Source organism: Chiloscyllium punctatum, chromosome 26, assembly GCF_047496795.1.
Source record: "Chiloscyllium punctatum isolate Juve2018m chromosome 26, sChiPun1.3, whole genome shotgun sequence".
NCBI lineage: Eukaryota > Metazoa > Chordata > Chondrichthyes > Orectolobiformes > Hemiscylliidae > Chiloscyllium > Chiloscyllium punctatum.
In genome coordinates this window covers 32,649,815-32,673,813 of record NC_092764.1, presented here as the reverse complement: position 1 = coordinate 32,673,813, position 23,999 = coordinate 32,649,815, and the positions used below count along the sequence as shown (strand labels likewise).

Here is a 23,999-nt window from a genome sequence, read left to right as displayed (position 1 = left end):
ATAAACTAAAGCAGTCACAATTTCTGCCCGTTTCTTTAAAACTGCAGAACATTTTTTAAAAATTGGAAAATAGTCAGCTCTGGTGGGGGAAGAGAGAAACACACACCTAATCCTGCCCCTTTGAGGGGAAATCAGCTTGGCCTTGAGTTTCAAAGATGTGAGCACAAGACTCAAGTTGTGAAAACACCATTTCCTTTCTATGCCAATAAAATTATAGGTGACCATGACAACTATTATAAATGAACAGTGCACCATGCTTAATATAAGAAAATAGTTGGTACAATTTGATCCCAAATCTGGAAATGTAACTAAGGCTGTACAATTTATCAATCATTTGGTGAATCTGGTAAAGGGAAGGCTGATTGTAGTTCCAATTGTAACAACAATTAACCATTTCACATTTTTAATATGAGTGATTCTACACTAAATTACAAAGCTCTACTTGAACTCAATAAATAATTTTATTTGCCAAAAGACTGCTAATGACTTGCAAACATATAACCCTATGCAAAAGGAAGGATCTCATTATTTAAACAACGAAATCGGTCCCATATTGAGTCTTTCTACACAGTAAAATATTCTCACGCAGATGTTACACAAAATAAAGGCGCAGTATCTGGGAGTTCAGTTGCAGATGAAATGCCAGTGCTTTTAAGAAAAAAAAAGTTTGATTTTGGTCACAATTCAGGTAGATAGTTTAAAAATCCAAACATTAGAAATACACACAAACTACTTCCAATGCACTTAAAATTAGATAAGGTCTTTTCAATGGCAAAGTGTACACCTAATAATTTGTGCTGTGGTTTGTAGCTCGAGCATCCCACCAAATCCAATATAAAAGTAGGTGTAATTGCACATAATGCAAGACTGGAAACACAAACTCCCAACGTACACATCTAATGCAGTCAGCAATAATCAAAGAGCAAACTCACTCGATTTGCCAAAGCCTAACGCTCGGATTAACTTGTATAGTTTTAAACCAAATTTAACAAATTGTGTAAAATTATTCCTGTGTAATCCAGAGGCTGCATGAGACTTGCACATTGGAAACCATCAACCTTTTAAGCTTAACATGAAAGCAGTTCAAACAGTTGTAGCGAGCAACAATTTAGACATGCAAACTTAAAGTGCATTTCAAATATTCACCATCTTGAGCAAACATCTCCTGTACTTACTTTTCACCCTCAAGGCAAGCATCTATAAGTCAGTAGACACAACATTAGCTATCTCACAGTCTATTATTAAGGGGCATTGTGGCATAATGACAGTGACACTACCTCAAGGCTGAAGATTTAGGTTTAAGTCCCACCTCAGGATGCAATAGCCAAGGAAGCATGTCATAATACGCCCAAAAAGATGGACTTAAAAAAAAAGGCAAGCATCTTACCGGTCTACCAAATACGACTGCTCCTGGATGAAGGTAGATTTCTACCACATCACTCTCTGGTACAACCTGCACCCTGGCCACTTCTCCCTTTGCCAACATCTCCTGAACAAAATCATTCCATGAAATATTTCCTCCACTGCTCTTAATGGAATTCAACAAGCTCATAATAACAGCGATTATAAATAGTGTTCTTAGCCTTTCCCTGTACATTTGATCTTCACGCTCCCTCCGCTTTTTCTCTTCTGTATGGAAGCAATAAGAGACAAAATAATCATGTAGTGGAAAATAATTTGTTCGACATAAAAGACAAACTTGTTTCCCATTCTCAAGTTCAAATCACCAACAGCTTTCTGTACCAGCAAAATATTGATTATATTATTTACTTCACAGAAAACAGAAGAAATTAAAAAGGTGACATAAGAATGCAAAAGGTACAGTTTTTATGTTAGGAATGAGTAGGGGATGACAATAATATAGGAATGAAGTATAAACATAAGTTGAGTGAGCAAACGTGGAAGGAAAATATAATTATCAATAGCTAGTGAGGAAAGCACTTCTCTTTTTGCTGTAGAACCTGAGCGATTTAAACAAGGTGCTGCAAGGCAAGGCAAGGCAAACATGAAAGAAAGAACTAAAACAAACTGCTTGTTAATGCGAGAGAGAGAGAGAGAGAGAGAGAGACAGACAGAGAGAGAGAGACAGAGAGAGAGAGAGAGAGAGAGAGAGAGAGAGAGAAGAGAGAGAGAGAGAGAGAGAGAGAGAGAGAGAGAGAGACAGGAGACAGAGAGAGAGAGACAGAGAGAGAGAGACAGAGAGAGAGAGACAGAGAGAGAGACAGAGAGAGAGAGAGAGAGAGAGACAGAGAGAGAGACAGAGAGAGAGACAGGAAGAGAGAGAGAGAGAGAGAGAGAGAGACACAGAGAGAGAGAGAGAGACACAGAGAGAGAGAGAGAGAGAGAGAGAGAGAGAGAGAGAGAGAGACACAGAGAGGAGAGAGAGAGACGAGAGACACAGAGAGAGAGAGAGAGAGAGGAGAGAGAGACACAGAGAGAGAGAGAGAGAGAGAGAGAGATCAACTCAATATGTAAACATTAAGCCACAAATTAAACAAGGATATATTAGATTCAGTCCTCGGGTCCAACCAATTTGGAATGTTGAAAATAACTTTATACACCTCCTTTCAATTGAGAAAAATCAGATAAAAATAAAAATGTTATATGTCTCAAAACCATGGACAACAGAAACATTGACGATAATGAACTATGCATTAATGGAGACATTCTGAAAGAATAAAAGCTATAAAAAATATCAAGCACAAGACCCAATGTTAAAAATCTTGAAAGTGTGGGTATTTAAAGTATTTACCCAAACAGTGTTTTGAGCAATTTGTTAAAATTATGCAATTACAATAATGAAAAAGGCGAGAGGAGCTTCCTCTTTTCTTTCTCATCCCAAGCTCCACATCTCCGGGTAACCTGACCAGCGCTCAAAATCGCAGCACCCAAACATAATTTCTGCCGTGAATGACTTTCTACCATAAATTATACATTTTACTGTTCATTTTTTGATATCCAGATGTTACTACTGATTAATACATACACAAAAGCAATAAGCCCAACAAATCAAATGATTGGGAAAGAACTTGTACCCATGAAGACTATAAGGAAACGGAACAGGAGACTATCCCGCTCCTAGAGTCTGCTCCATCATTCAACAGGATCATGGCTGATCCAACATTCTTCACGTATACTTTCCTGCCCTCTCCCTGCAACTTTTGATACTCCTAACGATCAAGAAATTATCTCAGCCTTAAATACATACAAGGACTCTGTCTCCACGGTTCTGTGAGACAAGGAGTTGCAAAGACTCTTGAAATTGGGGAGAAGAAATTGCTCCCCATCTCAGTTTTAAATTGATGCACATTTCTTCTGAGACTATGCTCTCTGGTCCTGGACACTCTCTCAGCATTTACTCTGTCAATCCTTTAAGAATCCTACATGCTTCGATGAGATCACTTCTCATTCTTCTCAATTCCAATGAGTTGAATTCCAATAGCAACATATCAGCCTTTCTGATATAAAAACAAACTGCTAGAGACTCAGCAGGTCTGGCAGCATCCGCAGGAAGAAAGCAGAGTTAATGTTTTGAGTCTGGTGACTTTTTGTCTTTGATTTACTTCAGTTTTTAAGATGCTCATCATCCCAAAGATGCATCACCTCTACCCTTGCTAATCTACTCTAACTCAGAGCCTTATAATTTATTGGACTAAAAATTCTTGTTCTCTCTTAAGTGCCTTGCACACTACCTTTGCTATCACTTTCAGCTCTATATTCGTTAAACCCTCTCCCTTAAACATACTACCTGATTCTGGCCCACCCCTCTCTCTTAATGCCACCTATGGAAGTAGAGAATTCAGCTGCCCAGGTTCTACCAGTCTGGAAATTTACACCTCTGTAATCCTACATTATAAATAATGAAAGTGTTGTGTTTGCTCTAAAGCGCATTTGGATGTCCTAGTATCATGAAAGGTAAAGTATGAAAGCAAGACTTACTTTTCCCTCCCAAACCATTATTTCCTAAAAATGCTTCTCAAAACCCATTTTGCTCATTGTCCTTTGCATCACTTCTACACCTCTGATGTGGGATCAGCTTTGCTTGCACTTTTTGATTAAGCATGCTAGAGATTTAGTTTATGTTACTAACACCTAATTAAACCAGAGATTAATTTACCTTCATCTTCTTCAGGGCTTTTCCCTTTGGATCCTTCATTCTGTTTTTTATGTTGATTTTGATGTGGTTTTGATGTGCTGAAATGGTATATGCCACCTATGAAACAAAACTTTTTAAATCAAGTAAAACAATGTCAGCATGCATAAATTGAGTCTGAACATCTTTCTCACTCACCTATTAACTGGCAGAACTTTTTTGGGTTTTGTTTCAATTGCCTAAAAATGTGCGTCCTATTAAATTCCTGGAACTGAATGCTTAATGGACGAAATAACAAGCTCTGTGAAAATAAGCAATAATAAACTCAAAACAAATGAAGTTTTCAATTATCAGCTCAAGTAATTCCTGTTGGAGTGTATACAAAAATGTAGACAGGATTTTTGCCCATGGCAAAAATACACTGCTTTTACAGGAAACAGTGCATCTGAGCTCCAAGAGCTGGTAAAAGTGGCACGAATTCATAAAAGTAAAACTTCCATTTTGGATCTGGAGTCACAGGTAAGCCAGACCAGGTAAGGATGACACAGTTTCCTTCACTACAGGTCATTAATGAACCAGATGGGCTTTCCCGACAATTTACAAAGCTTTCATGGCCATCATTAGATTCGTTACTTCATATTTTTATTGAATTGCAATTCCACCATCTTGGGATTCAAACCCAGGTCCCCAGAACATTACCAGAGTCTTCAGATTAATAGTCTAGCAATAATACCATTAGGCCATCACTTTCCCAATGCAAATGATGCACCTTATATTCTCCTTTATGCTTCAACAGATGGACAAATAATACTGACAGATTGTATTACTCTAGCTAAAACTTAGAAACAATGTGTCTTAATAATAAATTGTGAACAGATGACCAAGATTGCAGGGCAGCACAGTGGCTGGCACTGCTGCCTCATAGCGCCAGGGAACAGGATTCGATTCTAGCCTTGGGTGACTATTAAGAGTTTGCATATTCGCCCCATATCTGTGTGGGTTTTCTCTGGGTGCTCCGGCTTCTTTCCACAGTCCAAAGCTATACATGTTAGGTCAATTTTAGGAATTGAATAGGACACACACATTTAGGCCATGCTAAATTCTCCCTTACTGTGTAGGCATGTGATGGTTAGGTGAGCTACAGTAAAATGTAGAGTAACGAGGATAAAGTCAGGGAGGTGGGCAGGATCGTCCAACCAGAGAGTGCTGAAACATCGCTTGTTTTGTATTCTGGGAGTGGGCGTGAAAGGAATCCTGGACATTGTTGCGATTATGGAGACTTAGCTGAAAGAGGGACAGAGTCGAAGAGCATGGTGCTGGAAAAGCACAGCCTGTCAGGCAGCATCCAAGGAGGAGAGTTGACATTCCAGACATAAGTCCTTCATCAGGAGTGAGACAGGACGCCAACTTGCAGATCATTTCAAAAAAAAAATCTCTGGGACACCCACACCAACCAAACCCATCTGTAGCTGAACACTAACTCCCCCTCCCACTCCACCAAGGACATGCAGGTCCTGGACTGCCTCCATCACCAAACCCTAACCACAACTCCTGGAGGTAGAACACCTCAACTTCTGTCTTGGGACACTTCAACCACATGGGATCAGTGTGGATTTCACCAGTTTCCCCATTTTCCCCTCCACCCACTTTATCCCAGTCCCAACCTTCCAACTCAGTCCCACCCTCTTGATCGGTCCTACCTGTCCATCTTCCTTCCCACCTATCTCCTCCACCCTCCTCTCCGACCTATCACTTTGACCCCACCTTCACCTACCTACCTATCACATTCCCAGCTACCTTACCCCAGCCCCACCCCTCTCCCATTTATCTCTAAGCTCCCTTGACCCCCAAGCCTCATTCCTGATGAAGAGCTTATGCCTGACATGTCAACTCTCCTGCTCCACAGATGCTGCCTGACCAGCTGTGCTTTTCCAGCACCACACTCTTTGACTCTGATCTCCAGCATCTGCAGTCCTCACTTTCTCCTGATGGAGGAACAGGACTAGCACCTGACTGTACCGGGATCTACATGTTTCAGGGGTGATAGAAGGGAATGTAAAAAGGGTGGGGGAGTTACATTACTGGTAAAGGAGTCTCTCACATCTGTACCAAGGGAGGATACACCAGATGACCTGAGCAGCAAGGCAGTATAGTTAGAACTAAGGAATAGGAAAATTGAAATCACAATGCTGGGGGCATATTACAGGCCTCCCAACAGCCATTGGTAGATAAAGGACAGAATATGTGGCAGATTTTAGAAAAATGTAAAAACAGCAGAATTGTTGTGGTGGATAATTTTGACATCCCCTCTATTGACCGTGACTCACTTTGTGCTAGGGGCTTGGAGAGAGCAGAATTTGTACAGGAGGGTTTCCTGACACAGCATTTAATCAGTCCAACCAGGGAAAGGGGTATAGTGGACCTTGTTTTGGGAAATGTACCCGGGCAGGCGAATGAAGTTTCATTGGTGGAGCTTTTCCGGTGTAGTGACCATAATATCATGAGATTTAAACTACTCATGGACAGCAGTCCTCAGGGGAGATGTTAAACTGGTGAACTACAACAATATTAGGCAGAACTAGAGAGTGTGCTCGGATGGCAGTTGATAAGAGTTCAGGAGTTGCACATGCCTGTGAAATTTAAGGATAGGTATGCCAAGTTACATGAATCTTGGATGACCAGGGATGTTATGACCTTGATCGAAAAGAAAAAGGAAGCATACACAAGGTTGAGGAGGATGGGAATTGATAAAGCCCTTGAAGTATATTAGGAAACAATTTCAGCAAGGAATTAGAAAAAGGCTAAAAAGGGGTCATGAAAAGTCATTAGCAAACAGGATTAAGTAGAATCCCAAGGCTTTTAAAACATATGTAAAAAGCAAGAGGATAGCCAGGGAAAACATTGACCCATTCAATGACAAAGGAGGGAATGTACGTGTGGAGCCAGAGGAGGTCTTAAACAAAGACTTCATATCAATTTTCAAAGTGAATGAGTTGGTGGAGGGTGATCTCAGGGAAGGAAGCGTCAAATTTCTAAGCGAAATTGCTATTAAAAAGGAAGAGAGTGTTCTGCATATTAAAAAATATTAAAGACAGATAAATCCCTGGGTCCTGATAGGGTCTATCGCAGAATATTGAGAGGGGCAAGAGAACAAATTGCTGGAGCATAGACGGACAACTTTGTATCCTCCTTGGCCAAAAGGTGAGGTCCTAGAGGACTGGAGAATAGCTAATGTTGTCCCATTGTTTAGGAAGGGTAACAAGGATAATCCAGGAAATAACAGGCCTGTAAGCCTCACACATCAGTGATTGGGAAATTATTGGAAAAAAAATGGTCAGGGACAAGCTCTATAAGCATTTATAAGCAAATGGACTGATTAGCCTAAACAGCATGGTTTTGTCTAGGGGAGGTCGTGCCTCACTAACTTGATTGAGTTTTTTGCTGAGGTGACGAAGATAATTGAGGAAAAAGTGCTTGATGCCGTCCACATGGACTTCAGCAAAGCCTTTGACAAGGTCCCTCATGGCAGACTAATACAAAGATGAAGTCACAGATCATCAGGTGACCTGGCAAGATGGATACAGAACTGGCTCAGTCATAGGACAGAGGGTGGCTATGGAAGGATACTTTTCAGAATGGAGAACTGTAACTAGTGGTGTTCCACAGGGATCAGTGCTGGGATCTCTGTTATTTGTGATCTACATAAATTATCTGCAGAAAAATGTTGCTGGTCTAACTAGTAAGTTTGTAGATGATACAAAGATTGGTAGAGTTGCGGATAGTAAGGGAAGTTGTCAGAGGATACAGCAGGATATAGATCAGTTAGAGGCATGGGCAGAAAAATAGTATGTTGAGTTTAATCCAGACAAATGCTAAGTAATGCAGGTACAGATGGAAATTATACAGTGACTGGCAGAACCCTTAGGAATATTGATAAGCAGAGAGACCTTGGGTGTACAGATCACTGAAAGGTGGCAGCACAGGTAGATAAGGTAGTAAAATCGCCTATGGTGTGCTTTCCTGCATTGGAAGGGGCATTGATTATCAGGATAGACAAGTTATGCTGCAGCTTTATAGAACTTTAGTGAGGCTACACATAATATTGCATATAGTTCTCGTCACCACTGTACCAGAGGGATGTGAATGCTTTGGAGAGGATACAGAAAAAAGGTTTACCAAGATGTTGCCTGGTGTGGGGGATTTTGGCTGCGAGGAAGGGTTTGGAGGGATATGGGCCAGGTGCTGGCAGGTGGGACTAGATTGGGTTGGGATATCTGGTCGGCATGAACAAGTTGGACCCAAGGGTCTGTTTCCGTGCTGTACATCTCTAGGACTCTATATACTGGCCTTGGGAACAGTCCAAAGAAGGTTGACTTGGTTGATTCTGGCTATGGAAGGATTTTCTCTTAAGGAAATAGCGAATAGTTTGGCTTGTACTCATTCAGAAGGCGAGGTGATCTAAAGCATTTATACAAATGATGAACATCCATCCCAGGGAAAAGACTTTCTATGTATCCTATCCATGCCCCTCATGATTTTGTAAGCCTCTATAAAAGGTCACCTCCTCAACCTCCAATGATCCAAGGAAAACAGCCCCAGCCGATTCAACTTCTCTCTATAGCTCAAATCCTCCAAACCTTGGAAACATCCTTGTAAATAGTTTCTGAACCCTTTCAAGTTTCACAACACCTTTCCGATAGGAAGGAGATCAGAATTTCAAGCAATATTCCAACAGCGGCCTAACCAATGTCCTGTACAGCCGCAACATGACCTCCCAAACCCAGTACTCAATACTCTAACCAATAAAGGAAAGCATACCAAACGCCTTCTTCACTAATCTAATCTATCTACCTGTGACTCCACTTTCAAGGAGCTCTGAACCTGCACTCCAAGGTCTCTTTATTCAGCAACAGTCCCAAGGATCTTACCATTAAGTCTATAAGTTCTGCTCAGGTTTGCTTTCCCGCATTTATCTAAATTAAACTCCACATGCCACTTCTCACCCATTGGCCCATCTGATCAAGATTCCAGTCTAATCGGAGATAACCTTCTTCAATGTCCACTGCGCCTCCAATTTTGGTGTCATCTGCAAACTTACTAACTGTTCCTCTTATGCTCACATCCAAATCATTTATATAAATGATGAAAAGTAGTGGACACAGCACCGATCCTTGTGGCACTCTACTTGTCACTGGCCTCCAGTCTGAAAAACAACCCTCCACCACCACCACCCTGTCTTCTACCTTTTGAGCCAATTCTGTATCCAAATGGCTAGTTCTCCCTGTATTCAGTGAAATCTAACCTTGCTAACCAGTCTGCCATGGGGAACCTTGTCCATATAGATCACGTCCACCATTCTGCCCTCATCAATCCTCTTTGTTACTTCTTCAAAAAAACTCAATCGTTCATGAGACATGATTTCCATGTTGACTCTCCCTAATCAATCCTTGCCTTTCCAAATACATGTACATCCTATCCCTCAGGATTTCCACCAACAACTTGCCCACCATCAATATCAGGCTCACTGGTCTATAGTTCCCTGGCTTGTCCTTACCATTTTTCCTGAAACAGTGGCACCATGTTAGCCAACCTCCAGTCTTCTGGCACCTCACTTGAGATTATCGATGATACAAATATCTCAGCAAGGGGCCCAATCATTTCTCTAGCTTCCCACAGAGTTCTACGGTACACCTGATCAGGTCCTGGGGATTTATCCACTTTTATGCATTTCAAGACTCCAGCACTTCCTCCTCTGTAATATGGACATTTTTCAATATGTCACCATCTATTTCCCTATAGTCTATAGCTTCCATGTCCTTTTCCACAGCAAATACTGATGCAAAATACTAGTTTAGTTCCTTGCCCCATTTTCTGTGGCTCTACACAAAGACCGCCTTGTTGATCTTTGAGAGGCCCTATTCACTGCCTAGTTACCCTTTTGTCCATAAATGTATTTGTAAAAATCCTTTGGATTCTACTTAACTGTACTTGCCAAAGCTATCTCATGTCGCCTTTGTGCCCTCCTGATTTCTCACAAGTCCGAATGGACAAGGGTGACAGAGAATATAACAGAGGTAGGAGGGGTCTTTGATTATGTAGGCGCTTTTCTAGGGCAGCAGGAAAAGTATACAGAATCAATGGAAGGAAGGCTAGTTTTCATAATGGATCTGGCTACATTCACAACTCCTGGTAACTTCTTGTGGTCTTGGGCAGAACACTTGCCACACCAACTGTGATCTATCAAGATAGATACTTTCTATGGTGCATTGTAAAAATTGTACAGTCATCATGGACATGCCAAATTTCCTGAGCCTTCTGAGGAAGTAGAGGCGTTGGTGTGCTTTCTTGACTGTAGCTTTGATGAAGGTGGACCAGGATGGATCATTGATGACCTTTAATCCTAGGAATTTGAAGCTCTTGAGCCTCCACCTCTGCACCATTGATACAGACAGTGGTGTATCCTCTACTTTGCTTCCTGAAGTCGCTGACCAGGTTCTTTATTTTGCTAATATTGAGACAGAGAGAGACATTGTTCTCTTTACACCATGCCACTAAGCTGCCTACCTCCTTCCAAGATTCTGTCTCATCATTGGTGGCACAGTGGTTAGCACTGCTGCCTCACAACGCCAAAGACCTGGGTTCAATTCCCGCCTCTGTGCAAACTCCACGCAGTCAGTTGCCTTTCTCCCAGTGTTTGCGTGGGTTTCCTCTGGGTGCTCCGGTTTCCTCCCACAGTACAAAAATGTTAGGTGAATTGGCCATGCTAAATTGCCTGTAGTGTTAGGTGAAGGGGTAAATTTGGGGAATGGGTCTGGGTGGGTTACTCTTCGGAGGGTCAGTGTGGACCTGTTGTTTCCACACTGTAAAATCATCTAATCTAAATCTAAAAAATTGTTTGAGATCCGATCAACCACGGTGGTGTCAGCAAATTTGTAAATGGAGTTAGAGCAGAATTTAGCTACACAGCCATGAGATAGCAAGGGACTGTGTATGTGGCCTTGCAGAGCATCAGTATTGAGGTGGTGTTGTTGCCTCTCCTTATTGATTGTAGCCTGCGGGTCAGGAAGGCAAGGTTCTGCATGTGTGCATGGGGTCCTATGTCTTGAAGTTTGGAGACGAGTTTTGAAATTATTCCATTGAAAGTGGAGGCAAATTCAACAAATAGGAGTCTGACATAGGTTTCCTTGTTATTCAGGTGTTCCAGGGATGAGTGTAGGGCCAGCTGGTCTGGCAGATCTGAATGCACAGTCAGGGACTCCAAACATGCTAGTCGCTTTCCATTGGTTCATCCTTGAAAAGACCGATTTGTTGTCTGTGGCAATGAAAGTGGGTACAGGTGCAGCGGTTGCTGTGGGGTAGGTGACATCATTTCACTGACTTTCTGTCCAAAACAAGCGCAGATGCATTGAGCTCACTGGGGAGAGATTAATTGTTGTCAGCAATTCTACTCAATGTCGCTTTGCAGTCTGTTATATTGTACAAGCCTTACCACAGTAAAAATGTGTTTGTGTAGTTAGTCTGGGACTCTAGTCTGGTATTGTCTCTTGGCATCCCTGATGGCTTCGTGAAGATCATACCGGGATTTCCTGTATAGGTCTGGGTCCCCTGACTTGAATGCCTCAGATTGGACTTCAGTAGGGAGTAGATCTTCTGGTTCATTCGTGTTTTGTGGTTGAGGATTATTCAGATTCTACAGAGTCCTCGACACACTTACTGATGAAGTCTGTGACAGTAGTAACATATTCATTTAGGTTGGCCACTGGATATTGGAAGACAACAGAAGAAGCCATTGCAGACCATGATCAGAATCCAACGTGCCTGCAAGATACAGTTTGCCACATCAGACTGAAGCTAACAAGAGAAAGACTCAACTAATTGCCTGAAATTAAGTACATTGTTATCAGTACATTGCCAAAAGGAGTGTGGTGGAATCTGGCAAGTTGAGAGCTGTAACAGAGATATGGCCGCAAATAAATGGTGAAGGTAGAGCAATGATTTGTTGAATGCATTAATGATCATATAGGAAAAACAAAAACAGGAATTGCTGGAAAAACTTAGCAAGTCTGGCAGCATTTGTGGAGAGAAATCAGAGTTAAGGTTTTGGGTCCAGTGACACTTCTTTGGAATGATAATAAAACGTTGTACCTAATTTGTCAGTGTGTGAATTTCTATAATGTTCACTAAAGATTTGCAGTGGCAATGGGGCACAGCAAACAAAAAAAAAACAGCAGTTTTCACTGGAATCAAACAACTCATGACGACAACATCATGCAAAGTACAACAGCATTAAATGATGAATTCATCTTGCAGTGTAATGACAAGAAGGCAGGATATAGGGCAACACTTTATTTGTTCATGCTACATGGCATTGCTGGCTAGGCCAGCAGTTATTACCCATTATTAATTGCCACATAGTTGATGGTGGTCAGCTGCCTTCTTGAATTGTTGCAGTCTTTGGGGTATAGAGACACTCAGTGCTGTTAGGAAGGGAGTCCAGGATTTTTGATAACTGGCTGGCATTTACATGGCATAAATGCAACTTGACAGATAAGCATATTGTCCAAATGCAACAACGTGTGGACATGGAATCCTTCAACACCTAAAGAGTCATGAATGTTGTTGTACATTGTGCAGTATTTGGAAACAGACCGTTTCAGCATCTGAGGAGTGGTGAACGATACAATCAACAAACATCCTTTTTCTGACTTTACAATGGGGAAAGGGTCATTAAGTGAGCAGCTGAAGATGGTGGAGTCTCAGACATGATTGAGGAACTCTTGCAGAGATGTTCTACAGCTCAAATGATTCACAGCCAACAATAACAATCTTAATAAAACCAAAAGGGCTGCAGATGCTGCAAATCAGAAACAAAAACAGAAATTGCTGGGAAAGCTCAGCAGGTCTAGCAGCATCGGTGAAGAGAAATCAGAGTTAACGTTTCAGGTCCGGTGACTCTTCCTCAGAACAATCTTCCTTTACGCTCAGTACAACTCCAACTTGGGGAGGATTGTCATCCTCATTCTCTTTGATTAGTTTTGCTAGGACTCCTTGATATCATACTTAGTGAAACGAGGCCTTCATGTCAGGGTATTCATTCTCTCCTCCCCTAAGGAAGTCAGCTCTTTTGTCTGTGATGGAACTAAGCTGTAATGAGGCCAGGATGTTGAATTGGTCTGGTGGAACATTAACTGAGCATCACTGAGTAGGTATTGCTAAACAAATGTTGCTTGACAGCACCATTAAGGACACCTTCCATCACTTTACTGATGATCAAGAGTTCACGGATGGAATGGCAATTGGCGGGTTGGGCTTTTGTTTTATGCATAGGACTTGTCCATAGGGGATGTTTAGGGTGGCGATCAACTCATTGTTCACCAATTCCAACGTGCCACAGCAAGAAACCATAATGACCTCCTCAGGAGACAGACATGGGATAGGGTACCCTCTGTTGTCCAGTACTTCCTGGGAGTGGAGAATCTACACCATGTTCTTCGCTGCTTGCAACACATTATCAAATGAGGATGAGCACCTTGACAAGTTCTTCCCTTCACCTCCACTTCTTGCCTTTAAAGAACCAAACTTTAGACAGATGATTGTTCACAGCAATTTGCCCAGCCTTCAGGACAACATCCACCACAACATCGTACAAGCCTGTTGTGGCAACCACTGCAAGCTGTCAGAGTGTCAACATGGATACTACCATTACACGTGGGAACACCACTCATCGTGTACACAGCAGGTACTCATGTGACTCAGCCAACACTGTCTACCTCATACCCTGCAGGCAAGGATGCCCAAGGCATAGTATATTGACAAGACCAAGCAGACGCCACAACAATGGATGAATGAACATGATGTAACAATCGCCAGACAGGGATGGTCTCTCCCAGTTGGGGAGTATTTCAGCAATCAAGGACATTTGACCTCAGATCTTCAGGTGACCATCCTCCAAGGTGGACTTTGGGATACACAACAACAGAATCGCTAAGTAGAGGCTAATGGCCAAATTCATTACCCTTGAGAATGACCTCAACTGGAATCTTGGGTTCATGTCAGATGACGGGTGACCCCATCATACGATACACTTGCGCACACTCTTACACATGATCACACTCACGCTGACCCTCTCTCATACTCACACACATAGACACGTTTATGGAGTGAAAGTGCATATTTTGTTCAAAAAGCACAATCTACAGGCAGTGAGTCCATGTGACATTTTATAAATTCCTCCTTTGGAAATAGGACTAGTCTTGACTCAAGGTTGGAATACAGACAGACTCGAACCTCATACCTTTAATGCATTGTTTGAGCTGGGATGTCAGATATTTTAAAATAAAATCTTAAGTTATCTCAGAACTGTGACTTGAAAGCAGTTCTGGGATTTACATATTAATTAATCGAAACCAGCAACCCATTCTAAGTGATTAAAGACTTAACAGCAATCTAGGTTTGTTCAATACAGTGCATTAGTTGTATGACACTTTGATCTTTTACGATAAACTCTGTGTCCTAAGATCCTGCGCCACTAGCTACCTGATGAAGGAGCAGCGCTCCAAAAGCCTGTACTTTCAAATAAACCTGTTGCACTATAACTTGGCATTGTGGGACTTTTAACCTTGTCCATCCCAATCCAACACCGGCACCTCCACATCATAGTTATACAAGACAGCCCAACATCGGTAGGTGCTATCAAATTGTCTGTAGGTCTCTGGATAGACCATGACATACTATTCACATCATAGTTATAGTAATATGGTCTGTGACAGCTAGATGGGTTTTTTTTGTTTTCTTGATTTGTTGTACTTGCTCACTGTCCTGTCCTTAACATATATGGATGCCAGATCTCCAAAACATTAAATTTAAAATACCTGCCAGGAAATCCCACCACGTCTACAACCCAACATCGCGCCAAAGCATTTAAGCTAGGTTTTCTGTATATTCCTGATTCTTTTACCTCACAAGCAGTAGACAGAAATCAACTTTTCATTAATTCAAAGGATTATGGGCATCACAGGCTGTGCCAGCAATTATTGCCCATCCCTAGTTGCCCTTCACGATGGTGAAACGCTTCCTTCTTGAACCTGTGGAGTCCACATAGTAGAGAAAGTAGCTTTTATTTCATCATTTCTACCATATACAACTGAGAGTAAAAATGAGACAGCGTTCCTCTAATACAGAGGGTGCTACATGGATAGCACAAACTACACAACCGTACAAGGCATAAAGTGCACAAGAAGTGTAAAATATGCAAGTTGCAGTATAACAAAAAAAAAGATGGATAATAGACATTTTCTAGCAGCAATACGAAAGAATTTCAGATGGGGAAGAGTCAGTCCAATTATACTGTGTTAATGAGCCTGATGGCTTGAGGGAAGAAACTGTTGCACAGTCTGGCTGTGAGAGTCCATGTGGTCTAATATCTTCTGCCAGATGGCAGGAGGGAGAAGAGTTTGAGTGAGGAGCGTGTGGGGTCTTCCACAATGCTCTTAGCCTTTTGGATGCAGTGTGTGGAGTAAATAGCGTAACAAAACACAAATTGCTATTAGGTAGGGAGCTCAAGTCCAGTGACACCGAAGGAACGACAATATATTCACAGAACTAAAAATCAAAATTCCATGAACCATAAAACTTTGAACTCATTCACAGGGCGGGAACCAACAACATCATTATGGACATTTTGAAAAGTGCAATATGGAGGGATAACCTTTTTATTCATTCGTGGATGTGGGCGATGCTTACACTTATTATCCACCCCTAATTGCTGTTGAGAAAGTAGGGGGCGAGTTGCCTTCTTGAACTGCTGCCCATGGTCCCAAATAATTGTAGTGATTGTAATGAAGCCGGAAGTGGGTAGTGCAGATTTGAGTCAAGATTAGAGTGGTGCTGGAAAAGCACAGCAGGTCAGGCAGCATCCGAGGAGCAGGAAAATTGACGTTTCGGGCAAAAGGTTCCTGATGAAAGAAATCTTGACTTGTAAAGAGGTCAGCCAGTGGGCCTCATTGAATGAGTTCCCTGATTGGGAGCCCTGTCTGTCAGATATGAACAGGAGTGTCAGAGGTCCTGTTCACTCAGAGCTAGTTGTGGGGAAGCTGGATCAGTGTTAGAGATGCTCCATGTGTAAATAAAGAGAGACTTAGTGACGGGATACCAGCTTCTGGGGAGTTATTTCAATAATGATAATATGTTGTAGACCTCAACATGACTCCCCAGTTTTAAGGGGCAATTAATTTACCATCAAAAGTTCTTCCTAATGCTATTTCTATTTGTTGTCAGTAAATATATTTATACAAAACAAAGAATTTTGTAATTATATTTTACACTAATTTGTTCATGCCATTTTTGTTCAGAACTATTTGCAACTCCTCAGTTACTGAAACAGTCCATGTCTGAATGGAATAAAACCTGGACAGTATCCAGGCTTGGAATGAAAAATGACAAGTAACATTCATGCCACTGACATTGCCTGGCAATGTCAATCTCCAATAAGAGACAATCTAACCATTGCCCTTTGACATCTAGGGTGTTACCATCACTATCAACATCCTGAGTGTTATCATTGACCAGAAACTCAACTAGACTCACCATATAAATACAGTGGCTACAAGAACAGGCCAGAGGCTAGGAATACTGCAATGAGTAACTCACTTCTGGACTCCCCAAAGCCTGTCCACACTCTACAAGGCACAAGCAGAGAATTTGGTGGAATATTCCCCACTAACCTGGATGAGTGCAGTTGCAACAACACGAGAAAAGGACAAAGGAGCATATTGGCACCATTTCCACAAATGTACATCTTACCCACCACTAATGCTCAGGAGCAGCAGTGTGTACCATCCACAAGGTGCACTACAGCAATTCATCAAAGATCCTTAGCATCTTCCCACAATCCGCAACCACTTCTATCTAAAAAAGGACAAGAGCAGCAGATACATGGGAACACAGGCACCTGCAAACTCCCTCCAAGTCACTCACTATCCTGACTTGGAAATATATCGCCATCCCTTTAGTGATACTGGGTCAAAACCCTGGAATTCCCTCCCTAATGGCATTGTGGGTATACATACAGCACACGACTGCAGCAGTTCAAGAAGGCAACTCACCCCCTGTCTCCTCAACAAAGTGTCAGCATCACCCACATCCACAAATGAATAAAAACGTTATCCCTCCATATTGCACTTTTCAAAATGTCCATAATGATGCTGTTGGTCCCCGCCCTGTGAATAAGTTTAAAGTTTTATGGTTTTGTCATTAAATGCAAATGAAACACCCAATTCTTTTGTGGAATTGTTCCAGAAAAGAGAGAGGATTATTGCAGAGCTGTTGGAAGCTGGGCCGTTAAGTATATTCAAGGCTGAGGTAGACAGATTTTTAGAGAACCAAGGGCTGTGGGGAAAAGACAGGAAAGTGGAGTTGAGTGTGAGCATATGAATCCTGATCTAGGGGATTAGAATTGTTAGATCATTGTTTTTGACCAGCATGAACCTGATAGACTGAAGGCCCTGTGCTGTAGATCTCTATGAGCAGACTTGATTGCTGAATGACTTACTTCTGCTCTTATGTTTTACACTGTTGATATTGTTTGATGTGTGGAAGGCAATAAGGAATTTACAAGAGCAAGGGGATGTGATAGTTGGCAGTTATAGGAAGGGGTAAAAGTCACAGGTACAGTCACATAGATGGGTTAATTCCAGGAAAGGTAAGAGAGGTAGGCAGTTAGTGTAGGAGTCTTCTGTGGCTATACCCATTTCAAACAAATATGCTGTTTTGGAAAACGTAGGTGGGTGATGGATTCTCAGGGAACGTAGCACAAACAGCCAAGTTTCTGGTATCAAGACTGGCTCTAATGCAACAAGGGGTACATCAGGTTCCAAGAGATTGATTGTGTTAGGGGACTCTCTAGTCCGAGATACAGACAGATGTTTCTGCGGCCAGCAAAGAAAAATCAAAATGGTGTGTTGCTTCCCTGGGGCCAGGAACAAGGATGGCTCAGAGAGGGTGCGGAACGTTCTCAAGGCGGGGGAGGAAAGAGGGGCCAGCAAGAGGTCATTGTACACATTGGAACCAATGAAATAGGAAGGGATGAGGCTGAGATTCTGAAGAGAAATTACAGAGAGTTAGATAGGAATTTAAAAAGGTCCTCAAGAGTAATAATATCTGAATTACTCCTGGTGCTACGAGCTAGCGAGGGCAGGAATAGTAGAATAGAGATGAATGCATGGCTAAGGAGCTGGTGTATGGGAGAAGGATTCACATTTTTGGATCATTGGAATCTCTTTTGGGGTAGAAGTAACCTGTACAAGAAGGACGGATTGCACCTAAATTGGAAGGGGACTAATATACTGGCAGGGAGATTTGAGAGACCTGCTCCGGAGGATTTAAACTAGTAAGGTGGTGGGGCGGGACCCAGGGAGATAATCAGGAAAGATTTTAATCGGAGACTGGTACAGTTGAGAAAAGAGGCGAGCCAAACAGTCAGGTAGACAGGGACATGGTAGGATTGATCAATTAAAGTGCATTTATTTCAATGCAAGAGGCCTAACAGGGAAGGCAGATGAACTCCAGGCATGGTTAGGAAAATGGGACTGGGATATCATAGCAATTACTGAAACATGGCTCAGGGATGGGCAGGACTGGCAGCTTAATGTTCCAGGATACAAATGCGACAGGAAGGATAGAAAGGGAGGCAAGTGAGGAGGGAGAGTGGCACTTTTGATAAGGGATAGCATTATAGCTGTGCTGAGGGAGGATATTCCTGGAAATACATCCAGGGACGTTATTTGGGTGGAACTGAGAAATAAGAAAGGGATGATTCCCCTTATTGGGATTGTATTATAGACCCCGTAATAATCAGAGGGAAATTGAGAAACAAACTTGTAAGGAGATTTCAGTTATCTGTAAGAATAATAGGGTGGTATGGTAGTGGATTTTAGCTTTCCAAACATGGACTGGGACTGCCACTGCCACAGAGTTAAGGGTTTAGATGGTGAGGAATTTGAAAAGTGTGTACAAGACAATTTTCTGATTCAGTATGCGGATGTACTGATTAGAGAAGGTGCAAAACTTGACCTATCCTTGGGAAATAAGGCAGGGCAGTTGACTGAGGTGTCAGTGGAGGACCACTTTGGGACCAGCAACCATAATTCTATTAGATTTAAAATAGTGATGGAAAAGGATAGACCAGATCAAAAAGTTGAAGTTCTAAATTGGAGAAGATAACTTTCAAAAGCTGATTGTGGGCAGATGTGCGTATGTAAAGGGACGGCTGGAAAATGGGAAGTCTTCAGGGATGAGATAACGAGAATCCAGAGAAAGTATATTGCTATTAGGGTGAAAGGAAAGGCTGGTAGGTATAGGGAATGCTGGATGACTAAAGAAATTGAGGGTTTGGTTAAGAAAAGGAAGGAAGCATATGTAAGGTACAGACAGGATAGATCGAGTGAATCCTTAGAAGAATATAAAGGCAGTAGGAGTATACTTAACAGGGAAAGCAAGAGGGCAAAAAGGGGACATGAGATGGCTTTGGCAAATAGAATTAAGGAGAATCCAAAGTGTTTTTACAAATACATAAAGGACAAAAGGGTAACTAGGGAGAGAATAGGGCCCCTCAAAGAACAGCAAGGCAGCCTTTGTGTTGAGCCGCAGAAAATGGGTGAGATACTAAACGAGTATTTTGCATCAGTATTTACTGTGGAAAAGGATATGAAAGATATAGAATGTAAGGAAATAGATGGTGACACCTTGGAAAATGTCCAGATTACAGAAGAGCAAGTGCTGGATGCTTTGAAACACATAAAGGTGGATAAATGCCCAGACTTGATCAGGTGTAACCTAGAACTCTGTGGGAAGCTAGATAGGCGATTGCTGGGCCTCTTGCTGAGATATTTGTATCTTTGATAGTCACAGGTGAGGTGCCGGAAGACTGGAGGTTGGCTAACGTGGTGCCACTGTTTAAGAAGGGTGCTAAGGACCAGCCAGGGAATTATAGACCAGTGAGCCTGACATTGGTGGTGGGCAAGTTGTTGGAAGGAATCCTGAGGGACAGGATGCACATGTATTTGGAAAGGCAAGGCTGCTTAGTGACAGTCAACATGGCTTTGTGCGTGGGGAATCATGTCTCACAATCTTGATTGAGTTTGTTGAAGAAGTACAAAGAGGATTGATGAGGGCAGAGCGTTAGATGTGATCTATATGGACTTCAGTAAGGTGTTCGACAAAGTTCCCCATGGGTGACGGGTTAGCAAGGTTAGATCTCAAGAGTACAGGAAGAACTAGTGATTTGCATACAGAACTGGCTCAAAAGGTAGAAGACGGAGGGTGGTGGTGGAGGGTTGTTTTTCAGACAGGAGGCCTGTGACCAGTGGAGTGCCACAAGGATCGGTGCTGGGTCCTCTACTATTTGTCATTTACATAAATCATTTGGATGTGAGCATAAGAGGTACAGTTAGTAAGTTTGCAGATGACACCAAAATTGGAGGTGTAGTGGACAGCAAAAAAGGTTACCTCAGGTTACAACAGAATCTTGACCAGATGGGCCAATGGGCTGAGAAGTGGCAGATGGAGTTTAATTCAGATAAATGCGAGGCGCTCCATTTTGGGATAGCAAATCTTAGCAGGACTTATACACTTTATGGTAAGGTCCGAGGGAGTGTTGCTGAACAAACAGACCTTGGAGTGCAGGTTCATAGCTCCTTGAAAGTGGAGTCGCAGGTGGATAGGATAGTGAAGAAGGCGTTTCGTATGTTTTCTTTTATTGGTCAGAGTATTGAGTACAGGAGTTGGGAGGTCATGTTGCGGCTGTACAGGACACTGGTTAGGCCACTGTTGGAATACTGCGTGCAATTCTGGTCTCCTTCCTATTGGAAAGATGTTGTGAAACTTGAAAAGGTTCAGAAAAGATTGACAAGGATGTTGCCAGGGTTGGAGGATTTGAGCTACAGGGAGAGGCTGAACAGGCTGGGGCTGTTTTCCCTGGATCGTCGGAGGTTGAGGGATGACCTTATAGAGGTTGACAAAATTATGAGGAGCATGGATAGAATAAATAGACAAAGTCTTTTCCCTGGGGTGGGGGAGTCCAGAACTAGAGGGCATAGGTTTAAGGTGAGAGGGGAAAGATATGAAAGAGACCCAAGGGATGACTTTTTCACACACAGGGTAGTACGAGTATGGAATGAGCTGCCAGAGGATCCGGTGGAGGCTGGTACAATTGCAACATTTAAGAGGCATTTGGATGGGTATATGAATAGGAAAGGTTTGGAGGGATATGGGCCGGGTGCTGACAGGTGGGACTAGATTGGGTTGGGATATCTGGTCGGACCGAAGGGTCTGTTTCCATGCTGTACACCTCTATGACTCTACATACTGGCCTTGGGAACAGTCCAAAGAAGGTTCACTTGGTTGATTCTGGCTATGGAAGAATTTTTTCATAAGGAAATGGTGAATAGTTTGGCTTGTACTGATTCAGGAGAGGAGGCGATCTAATTGAATCATAAAATATTTTTAGAAGGCCTGACAGGATAGATGTGGAAAGGTTACCTTTCTGGGAGAATCTAAGGCCAGAGAGCATAATCTCAGAGTAAGGAGTCACCCATTTAAGATGAATTTCTTCTTTCAGAGGATCATGAATTTGAGAAATTCTTTACCACTGTCAAGAGAGCTGTCAAGGTTAAGTCATTAAGAATAATCAAGGCTGAGATAGGCAGATTTTTAATCAGTAAGGGGATCAAGAGGTATGGCAAAAAATGCTGAAAAAGTAAATTTGAGAACGATTAAGAGACATCTGGACACGTACATGGATAGGAAAGGTTTAGATCTGGACCAAATACAGGCAAATTGGGAAACCTGGTGGACATCAACAAGTTAGGCTGAAGGGCCAGTTTCCATGCTGGATACCTGTTTGACTCTATGACAGTCATGAAGTCAGCAAATGGGCCAAAATAGCTCACTTCTCCTAGAACTTATGGTTTTAACTTTTTATAAGGTGACAAGGAAGATTGAAAAGCTTAGTGCAGTTAATTTGATCTACATAGTTTTAGCAAGACCTTTTACAAGGACTCACACAGCTGACTGCTTTAAAAACAAACCATGGGAACCACAGGAATGTTGCAAGCTTAAAATAAAATTAGTTAAGTAGCAGGATACAAGGAGCAATGACAGAGTATTTTTCCAATTGGAAATCTGTTTCTAGTGGGTTTCAACACTTGGTGACCTACATTTCGTTGTCCAAATATATGACCTTGAGCTTCAAGAGATGGGTCATGATCAAGACATTTGCAGACAATGAAAAAAATTGGCGACATGGTTGATATGGAGGAGGAAAACTGTGGAATGCACACAAAGAAGAAGAAAAAAAAACAATGGACTGGCCAAATGAGAGACAAGTGAAAAATTGAACTCAACCTGGAGAAGTATGAGCTGGGGAATTCAAACAATGCAGAGGAACTGGGGAGGCAATGTCCTAAGAGGTATTCAAACTAGACTATTCATCCAGAGACCAAAGTAATATCCTGGGAACTGGATTTAAATCCAGCTGTGGCAGATTGTGCAATTTTAATTCAATTTTAAAAATCTGGAATTAAGATAACTATGAAACCACTGTCAACCATTAGGGGAAAAAACATCTAGCTCATTAATTTGTGTTAGGGAAGGAACTTTCTGTTTTTACCTGGTCTGGCTTACATGGGACTCCAGACCCACAGCAATATGGTGACTCTTAACTGCCCCCTGGGCAATTAGGCATGGAAAATAAATGCAGGCCTAGCCAATGATGCCCACTTCTTGTGAAAGAATTTTAAAGAAGTTTTAATAAATGGGAGGATGGAAAGGTGTAGAAGAAGTGCACATCCATAGTACTGAATGTAGTGAGACAGGTAGATAAGATAGCAAGACAGATTAATATTTTCTTTCATTAGCCATTTATTAATACAACACTAAATACATTAGCTAGTCCACAATTTACATACTGGCTGCAGTTCTGATCACCCCATTACAATAACTGGACTAGAGATGGTACAAAGACGATTTACAAGGATGTTACCAGGAGTGTTAAATAGCAGCTTTGAGGAAAAATTGAGGCATGGGGTTGTTTCCCTTTAGACAGCTCAGGACAGATTTTCTGGAGTACAAAATTGAGAAAGGCTGCTAAGAATAGATGGGAAGGTTTTATTTACTTTAGCAGAAGAGTCAATGACTAGAATGCATTCCTGTCAAGTGACAGGTATAAGGATCAGAAGGGAGACGAGGAAGATTGTTTTCACTCAAAGGACGATAGGCGACTAGAACCCCTGCCTGAAGGGATAGCAGAGGCAAAAACTAAAATTATTCACAAGATATCTGGTTGTGCACCTGATTTTCCATTACCTAAAGGAATGCAGACCAAGTGCTAAGAAATGGAATTAAACTGGGTGGTTCAATTTTTGAGGTAAGATGGGCAGAGTGGCCTCTTGTTGTGCCACAAGTGTTCCTCCATACAGGAGGAGAATAAATGTGCCAGAGATATGGGGAGAGGGTAGTGGAGTAGCAGTACATAAATTGACTCTTTAGGAGGGTCAGCACAGATCAATTGCCACTTTGCACTGTTAAGATTCTGTTTTGCATTTATAACATGATGATTCAATACAGAAGAAGACTGCATTCTAATTTTCCAACTTTCAGTCAGTTTACTATTCAACTGCATTTGGACCGTTTTTTTTGTCTTAGATTCCTGGACTGTTGGATTCGTTACCAATAGTTAACACTTTGCACGAAGTTCTTCCTCTCACCATAACGATACAGGATGCAATTAGAGAGGGTGGTTAGATTATAAATCACCAACACATACATGATGAGCCACATTGCTGTTTTTCTATTCTAAGTTTACCTTTAACTAATTGAAGTTCTTGTTTTTCAGTCCTACTTGCCTAAATTA

The 23,999-nt window shown here is 41.9% G+C and overlaps 1 protein-coding gene across 3 annotated transcripts in view; it reads right to left on the bottom strand.

The window, feature by feature from the left end:
• spg7 (SPG7 matrix AAA peptidase subunit, paraplegin) overlaps positions 1-23,999 on the bottom strand; it is a 76,631-nt gene that overhangs the window by 42,215 nt on the left and 10,417 nt on the right. For 2 of the 3 annotated variants that reach the window (XM_072596083.1, XM_072596084.1), the window contains 3 exons: positions 4,292-4,394; positions 4,118-4,213; positions 1,388-1,629 (listed from right to left, as the gene is read on the bottom strand). In XM_072596083.1, coding sequence (XP_072452184.1) covers positions 1,388-1,629; positions 4,118-4,213; positions 4,292-4,394 — 441 coding nt within the window. Of the gene's footprint in view, positions 1-1,387; positions 1,630-4,117; positions 4,227-4,291; positions 4,395-23,999 lie in introns of all 3 variants that reach the window. The other variant, XM_072596085.1, reaches the window with a different exon arrangement.